Source organism: Lolium perenne, chromosome 3 (genome assembly GCF_019359855.2).
Source record: "Lolium perenne isolate Kyuss_39 chromosome 3, Kyuss_2.0, whole genome shotgun sequence".
Taxonomy (NCBI): domain Eukaryota; kingdom Viridiplantae; phylum Streptophyta; class Magnoliopsida; order Poales; family Poaceae; genus Lolium; species Lolium perenne.
Genome location: NC_067246.2, coordinates 251,347,332 through 251,356,158, shown reverse-complemented (window position 1 = coordinate 251,356,158; position 8,827 = coordinate 251,347,332). Strand labels below are relative to the sequence as shown.

At 50.5% G+C, this 8,827-nt stretch overlaps 1 protein-coding gene across 1 annotated transcript; it reads right to left on the bottom strand.

Moving 5' to 3' along the window:
* Positions 1–6,222: 6,222 nt before the first annotated feature.
* LOC127344717 (uncharacterized) lies at positions 6,223–8,571 on the bottom strand. Its single transcript, XM_051371052.2, has 2 exons — positions 7,627–8,571; positions 6,223–6,729 (listed from the first exon to the last, which is right to left on the bottom strand). The coding sequence occupies exons 1-2, from the start codon at positions 8,485–8,487 to the stop codon at positions 6,403–6,405; spliced, it is 1,188 nt and encodes a 395-aa protein (XP_051227012.1). The 5' UTR covers positions 8,488–8,571; the 3' UTR covers positions 6,223–6,402.
* Positions 8,572–8,827: the final 256 nt, after the last annotated feature.

Sequence of the window (8,827 nt, the reverse complement as noted above, 5' to 3'; positions counted from 1 at the left end):
ATGCTAATGCCAATGCCAATGCCAATGCCAATGTGAAGGTCCATCATAGGGCATGCATTTGACAAGTCCATGATGCAGTGCATGCCATTGTCAAGCACTGTCATGGACTTGACATTGTCAAGCAATGTCATGGACTTGACATTGTCAAGCAATGTCATGGACAACACAATCTCAAGTCCATGATGGAGCTTGAGCTTGGCATGGCCATGACATGCAACGCACATTAACTTCAATCGTATCTACATTCACATTAATCGGACAACTATCTGATCTACAATGTAATCGAATCGATCTACACTAGCATCTATCAGATGAGGGAGCGCGTGAGAGTACTTACGATGGGGTGGAGTGACAGCGGTCCAGTCGGATGAGGAGGAGGACACGCATATACGCCGACAGGTCCTCGAGGAGGGCGCACTCCAAATCCGGGTGGAGGAGGCGGAGCAGGAGCGTAGGTCGTCTGGCAGGGCACCAGTGCTGCGGTCGGGAAGCGGGGCGCCGATGGATCTATCGGCTCCCGACGAGCACGTGGTTGGCCGAACGGCGGTGGCGCGGCGCGCCATTCGGAGAATCCAGAAGCGGCATGCCCCATGGCATCGGCGCGTGCATCGGGGTCGACGCGAACCCCGGCGGGGGCTCCATCCCCCTGCTCGAGACAGGTGCACCTGCCGCCCTCGCCGATGGAAACCCTAGGGGCAGGGGTCAAAAACCCCCGGAGTCGAGGGATCCGCCGGTGGAATCCCAGCGGCTTGAAGAGTGGCGATGGCCGCGCTACGATTTGCGATGTCGGCCGGCCTCGTACTCGCGAACGACGGCGGCCGATTCAACACCGTTACGCGATCGGCATCGATCTGCACTGCCGAATCGCGGCCGCTGGCCTTGTACTCGCGGACGATGTGCAGGAGCGCCTCGTTCGACCTCGCGACCGTCGGTCGGACGGCAGGATCCATCGGCGCTGGAGCGGAAGGAGGCGGAGGAAGCGAGGAGGCCATGGGCGGGGGTTGATGCGACAGGGCTGTGAGTGTCAGTGAGAGGAGTGAATGGGGAGAGAGGAGGGAGCTAGTGACTGGAAGTGTGGAGCGAGGGCCAAGACAACGCGGTGTCTCCCGCGCTTCTCCACGCGTGCAACCGTTGCATGAGGGCGTGCAAAATGGCACGACAACGGGACAGGCCCGCTGGAAACTGCCAATTTGGGCGTTCCTTCAGGACCTGTTCCAGGGGTGCTTTGAGAACCGGTTGGGCCACAACGCGGAGGGCTTACACGCAACCAAACGGGCCGTTGTTGGGCTGATGCAAGCCAAGGGCCGCACAGCCTACCAAACGCGCCCTTAGTAGGTCGGGCTTCAAAACAACATACTCCCTCCATTTTAAGAAAAAGCTACTCAAGTTTATTTAGATATAGTTGTATCTAAATATATTTTTAGTGTGTAGATATTTTTGTATCAAAAAAAATGAGCAACTTTTTTTGGACATAGGGAGTATGTTAAACTATGTTTTTGTACAATAGAGCTTGGTTTGTTCAAAACGATGCAAAAAAAACGTGGATGTTGGTTTGTTTGGTACCTCAGGCTGCATGTGGTAGGCTGAGGAAGGATATTGGGTTATGTTTGGTTGTGGTTGAGTCCTGCATACCATCTGAGGTCCAGCAACCAAGTACTGATCAAGTGAAATCTTCACGGGCTTTCTTTCTAAAGGGGCTTGCCTTCGGAGAAACGGCCGATTCGACAGTACAATGACGCTTGACTAGAGGGCCTTTTTGACTACTTTGAGGCTCGTGTCGCTCCCCTCCGATGTTGTACCAGAAGATGAGAAACAAATCAAAATCTAGAGTTCTCCACTTCCTTCTGTCTCTCTCGCGGTCAAGTTTCTTTGGATGTGCCGTCCTCTTTTTTTCCTCATCCCGGCGACTACGTGCACGGCCATTTCGGAGAGAAGGCCTCCAAAACCCATCCATCGAGATTCTGCACCAGGAGATCTACTCTAAGATTTTTGGCGAACATCTCGACGCGACTTCTCGCTATTGTTCGAATTTTTCATTGTCGGCTTACTGCTTCCTCGCCGATCTTTGGGGATTCGTGACTATGACAACACTATAGGTGACCTCAACAACGAAGCTGCAACGGCAACCTTTCTGGTCACGATGTACATGCTTCTCATCTCTTACTTTGCACTAGTACTCGTTCCATATTTAGATCAGGTAGATATGTTTAGTTTGGTGTATATGGTTAAGTGTGTAGTGTAACTCGTGATGTTGTTTGCATAATTAAAGTCACTGGGGAAATTGCCTAATAGTCTAAAAAAGGATCATCTACAAACATGGTTCATTCGCCAGCCGACATTTGTTCCTTCGCTCAATTCGTATACATTTCATAACAAATAATGAAACAACAAATGATTTACCCATGTCGTTCTTCAAACCCAACTCCGAGGAAGTCTCAGAGACCACAAGCAGATGTGCGCATGCATGAAGTAGGGAAGAGGCCCGATCCGAGGCCCAACCAGTTTTTGCAGTGATGGGCCGGGCTTGGGCCTAAAATATAGGCCCGATGCTTGGGCCAGGCCGGGCCTAGGCCTAGTTTTTTGCGTCGAGCTTTGTTAGGCCCGGCCTGGCCCGAAGAATGCCCAGGTATACACCAACCCCTCGAAAAGAAACGGAAAAGTGAGTGGTGACACCATCTAGGGTGCATTTGGTTAGTAGGTCGGGCTTCAAAACAACATACTCCCTCCATCTTAAAAAATAGCTACTCAAGTCTATTTAAATACGGTTGTATCTAGATATATTTTTAGTACGTAGATATATCAAAATGAGCAGCTTTTTTGGATATAGGGAGTATGTTTTTGTACAATAGAGCTTGGTTTGTTCAAAACGATGCAAAACAAACGTGGATGTTGGTTTGTTTGGTAGCTCAGGCTGCATGTGGGAGGCTGAGAAGGGATTATGGGTTGTATGTTTAATTGTGGTTGCATCCTGCATGCTATCTAAAGCCCAACAACAAAGCACTGAAATCAAGTGAAATCTGCAAGCGCTTTCTTCCTGAAGGGGGCTACCTTCGGAGGAAGCCGATTCGACAGTAGCAGTGACGCTTGTCCAAAGGGTCTTTTTGACTACTTTGAGGTTCGTGTCACTTCCCTCCCATGTTGTACCAGGAGATGAGAAACGGATCAAAATCTAGAGTTCTCCACTTTCTTCTGTCTCTCTCGCGGCCATAGTTTCTTTTGATGTGCCGCCCTCTTTTCTTCCTTAGCCCGGCGATTACGTGCATGGCTATTCCGGAGAGAAGGCCTCCAAAATCCTGTCCATCGAGATCCTGCACCGGAAGACTTACTATAAGATTTTGGGGAGTGTCTCGATACGAATTCTCGCTACTGTTCGAGTTCTTCATTGTCGGCTACACTAGTAGAAAAAAGACCTTCCATCCCAACCCATTAGTCCCCAAATACTTTGACCCGGGACTAATGGGTCTTTAGTCCCGGTTCTGCTGGTGAACGGAGACTAAGAGCATCTCCAGTCGCGTCCCCCAAACCGTCCCCCAAACCGCGTCGGATCGAGCGTTTGGGGAACGTGTTTTGTTCGTGCCGCGTTTGGGGGACGTCGCTCCCCAGCCGCGTCCCCCAAACGCCGCCCCCAAACATTAAAAGTACTTTTTTTGGCTAGAAAAAAACTATTTACTAATATTCAAATCGGTTGAACATAAACAAATTATATATAAAACTTCGGAAAAATATAATTAAATACATATAAACTATCTACTTCTTCTTCTTCGCTGATGGCCCCGCCTCGTCGTCGTCATCGCGGTGGCGCTTCCTGCTCGCCACCTCTTCCGAAGAGGCGGTGTCGGCGCCCGACGCGTCGGAGTCCTCCTCGTCGTCGGCGGTGAACGTCGGCTGCGCCTTTGCCTTTGCCTTTGCCTTTGCCTTGGCCTTGGCCTTGGCCTTGGCGGCCTTGGCGGCCTTGGCCTTGGCCGCCTTGGCCTTGGCCGCCTTCGCCTTCGCACGGGCCACCGCCGCCGCCGCGTCCTCGCTCTCTTCTTCCTCCGCGTCCTCCTCCCAGCCCAGCCATTCCTCCTCGCTGTCAACTGGCGGCGGGGAATCGTCGCCGCTGCTCGGCGTCCTGGCTCTCTCCCACCAATGGCGCCAGCCAGCAGGCTTTCCCTCGCTGGAGGTGTCAGACGGGAGCTGGGAGATGTAGCTCATCGTCGCTGGAGGTGTCGGATGGAGGCTTGGATGAATGGTGGCGTACGTACGGCGTACGTACGGGTCTTATTGAGCGCGGATGAACGGCGGCGCAGAAGTCGAAGAGAGCAGCGGTTGCTCTTCCGAGGAGTCGGCGCTCCATTCCGGCGGGGTTGGCGCGCCGTCGACGCGGTTGCCAATGCGACGGTTCCGCTTCCTGGCAACTGCACCGTCGCTACGTATGTGGCGGTTCAGCGTCCGAGCCGCTGACGAGTCGGCCCCGCCACTCCCCGCGCGCTTTTCGTTGTGTCCGGCGTCCCCGATGCGTCCCCTGTGGGACGGGGACGGGCTCGGGACGCCGGACACCGTATCGGGCCGCGCCGGACAAAAAAGGCCTTTGGGGCGCGCGGCTGGGAACGTTTTTTTGTCCGGCGCGCCCCAAATCGCTTTGGGGGACGGTTTGGGGGACGCGACTGGAGATGCTCTAATGCTCGGGGCAACCGGGACTAAAGGGCTACGGTGGGCTGCGTCCAGGGCAAGAACCTTTAATCCCGGTTGGGGACACCAACCGGGACTAAAGGCCCTTTAGTCCTGGTTGGTGTCCCAACCGGGATTAAAGTTTTTTTTTCTGATTTTTTGCTCCCCACGCACCTCCACACCCCCCCGTGGATCGCCTTGTGTAGCACTGTAAAATAGAAAATAAAATGATAGAAAATTCAAAAAATAAAATGTTTTCAGATTCTTGTATGTTATGCAACCTAGTATTAGGGAAAATTAACAAATTTGAATTTTCACTTTTTTTGCAAAAAGTTTTGAAAAAATGGTAAAACCGCAACAACTTTTGCATACGACGTCGAAAAAAAACGTATAATATATCAAAATGATCGTGGGAAAAAGTTACATCCGAATTCACCGGGTTTACCCGGTTAGCCAATTTTTAGATTCTCAAAATTCCAAATGGAAATACAAAAGCAGGAAGATTTTAGTTTTTGCTATAAATTACGGATTATATATATTTTTTATTTTTTAAAACCTAAAATTAATAATTGCATCCTGCATAAAGATTACTATCATTTTTACCCAATTTTTAGATTTTCAAATTTTTAGGTTTTAGGTTTGGCAAAAAAAATTAATTAATTAATAAAATTAAAAATAATACAAATTAAAAAGTTAATGTTTATTTATTTATTCAAGATTATTATTACATCATTATTTTTGTTTATTAAAAGAATTATTTGAAATTCAAATAATAAAGAAATGTGACATCGATCAACATGTTAATATGATTGATATGATACTACTATCACATACATGCGCGCGAAGCACTTGGATGCGGAACGGGATGGAAGTCAGAAGTTAAGCGTGCTAGTGCTAGAGTAGTGGGAGGATGGGTAACCGAGCGGGAAGTTTGACCACGAGTATGTAATTTGACTGAAGATAAGTGTAGTTAGAGATAGAGACTAAACTATGCAAATAACTGAAATAGTAGAAATTCTGAAAAAATAGAAAAAAAAGAGGGAGTGAAAAATAATTAGAAACCCAAATGAATTAAAAAAATAACTCGAAATAGCCTTTAGTCCCGGTTCGTGTTACAATACAAACCGGGACTAAAGGTCCTTCGCCCCGGCGCATGCCAGCCGCCCACGTGGCGGGGCCTTTAGTCCCGGTTCGTAAGCAACCGGGACTAAAGGGGAGGCTTTAGTCGCGCATAATTAGTCCCGGTTGCGCAACCGGGATTAATGGCCGTTGCGAATCGGGACTAAAGCCCATTTTTCTAGTAGTGCTGCTTCCTCGCGATCTCTAGGGATTTGGCGACTATGACAACACTATAGGTGACCTCAACAACGAAGCTGCAACAACAACCTTTCTGGTCACGATGTACATGCTTCTCATCTCTTACTTTACTCGTTCCATATGTAGATCAGCTAGATATGTTTAGTTTGGTGTATATGGTTAAGTGTGTAGTGTATACGTGATGTTGTTTCCGTAATTAAAGTCACTGGGGAAATTGCCTAATAGTCTAAAAAAGGATCATCTGCAAATGGTTCATTCGCCAGCCGATATTTGTTCCTTCGCTCAATTCGTATACATTTCATAACAAATAATGAAACAACAAATGATTTACCCATGTCGTTCTTCAAACCAACTCCCATGAAGTCCCAGAGACCACAAGCACATGTGCGCATGCACCAACAAACAACAAAGCTATAGAGCAATCGTGAACAAACTTCAAATCCGGTACCGGGCAAGCGGATCTTTGAACTGAAGCCGCTCGTGGTAAACCCTCCACGCATAGTCCTCCAGCAAAAAAGAGCGAAACTTCCATTCATCGCCATCACCGTCTGCACCCTCTGCATCCTTCTCCTCCTCATCCAAGTCCTCTTCACCGGCATCGGACGGCGGCAACAGCGGCGAGATGACAGTGTCCAAGGGCAGCGTGATCAGCACGGTGATGGACAGGCGACCTGGCTCGCCGCCGGCGTGCCCATCACTGCTTGGGGCGGAGGTGGGGCGAGCCATCCCTCTCACTTTCTTCAACTTGCCATTGCTCCACACCTAGCACGCACGACAAAAGAAGCACAACATAAAAAGGAGTGTTACTGCTACTGCGTAAAGACTACTTAGGGCATCCACAATGTATAGATCGCCAAATCTGACACAAACTAAAATATGGCTACGGAGTGTAATATGGCAATACCTTCACAGTGTGGCTGGTTCCAAATTGTTTGTACCGTGGGTTCTGATACTGACATAACTAGTATAAAATAGATTTTTCCCTCTCAGCAACTCTCTCTCCTCACCCATCTCTTTCTTCCCCACCGTGGTGAAACTCTATTCTTTATTCCATCGATAGATTTGGCATCGGAGCAGCTAGTGCTAGTTGCTCCGGTTCCCTTTTTTCTCTGATTTGGAACTACCTCCACAACGTAGGGAACTAGTTCCAAATGCTAAAAAGCAAATTTGGAACCACTTTTGGCTACACACTGTGGGTGCTCTTAAAGAGTCACTTTTCCAGCAAAAAATATGATGATCACTCTGCGTTTTCAAAAGCCTGTGTATCTTTGTGACTTTGTCTCTTTCATTATGTGGATTCTTCCAGCGAGGCCAGTGGTGACCAACTGACGGATGAGGCAGTGATGCAGACATGGGGCTGATTACTTAATTGCCTGACCGGGTCCAAGCCTAGTTGGTGGTAAAAACTATATATATAGTTGGAATTTGATGCCCCTGCGAAAGTGAAATGGAGTATGCGTCTTTGGTTCTGGTAGTAGCAATTAAGTTGTTCTAGAGAAAAAAACTATTAAGCTGCAGGCCTGTATGAGCAATTTCATGCTTATTCTTTGTTTCAATTCAGACTGCGAATGGGATGAACAATTGCACGACTGCCTACACACCAGTGGAATCATGACATCAATTGTTTGCAAACTGGTCAAAGTTAGGAGGCAGGTATACCTGAGCAATGTCGCCGATGGTGACCAGGAGTGCGCCGTCGGACGCGCCTACGGCCGTCCACTCGCCGTTGTTGTCCATCACCCAGCTCGACGGAGAAGCCTCCTGCTCCCACTGGCAATGGAGTCCCACGGCGTACGGGTACGCCTTCGCCTTGCCGGCGGGCGGAGGCGCCGCCGCCGACTCGCCCGTGCCGGCCTTGGAGACCCACACCAGGCACCTCGCCTTCCTCTTTCCCTCCGCGAACGGCTCCTCCGCGTAACCCACCTCAGGACACCTAGACAGAAGCTCCATCACCTGCATGCCCACGTCCCTCATCCGCCGCGCGTACTCCGCCGCCGCCGGGAGCGCGTCCATCCCACGCTCGTCGACGTCGAACACCATCGCGGGGTCGTCATCGCCTCCGTCCTCTTCCTCCTGATCCTCCTCCGAGAACCCGAGCGTGCAGAGGTTCGACGCGCGCAGAGCTGACGCGTCGACGCGAGATAGCTCGGCGAGAGCAGAGGATGGTAGCTGGGAAGGGATGCCATGGCCGGCGAGGTGGAAGTAGCCCACGTCGGCGGCGGCGCAGAGGGGGGCCAAGTCGGGGGAGTCTAGCGAAACCATCGGAGGCGCCGACGTCCGGGTTTTCAGGCGAGAGGAGGGCCGCGAGCGGAGAGTTGGAGCCGGTGCGGAGAGGAGCATGCGGTTGAGGAAAGCAGAGAGCGCGGCCTCGGTGGTGCCCCCCGCGGCGGTGGAGGGGAGCGGCTTGTGGTTCGACGGCGTTGGCGGTGGAGGGCCTGGGAATATGCTTCCGCCGGAAGTTGTACCGGGCACGGATGCCACCGCGGCGCCGGTGGAGGAGGAAGATGAGGAGGATGCCATGGAGCGGAGACGGCCGGAGCGGCGAACGGAGAGGGATTTTCTTGGGTGGGAAACCGGGTGTTGGTTTGTTGGGCGGCGTGGGAGAGCAGGCGATTTTATTTGGGTCTTCGTCTGGGCCCCATTGCTGAGCGTGTGGTGGGCCATTTGAGGGGACTGGTCCGACCTGGACCGGTTAAGCTGGTAAGCAGGCCGGAATAGGACCTACAGAAACCACTCCCTCGAAACACTGAGTTCTGCTTTTATTTTGTTTTTATCAATTGTTGTAGTAACTGATTATCAAAAAAGAAAAGAAAAAAGGAGTGCCAGCTGCTCCTTCAAAAATAAATTTAGTGCATAATTG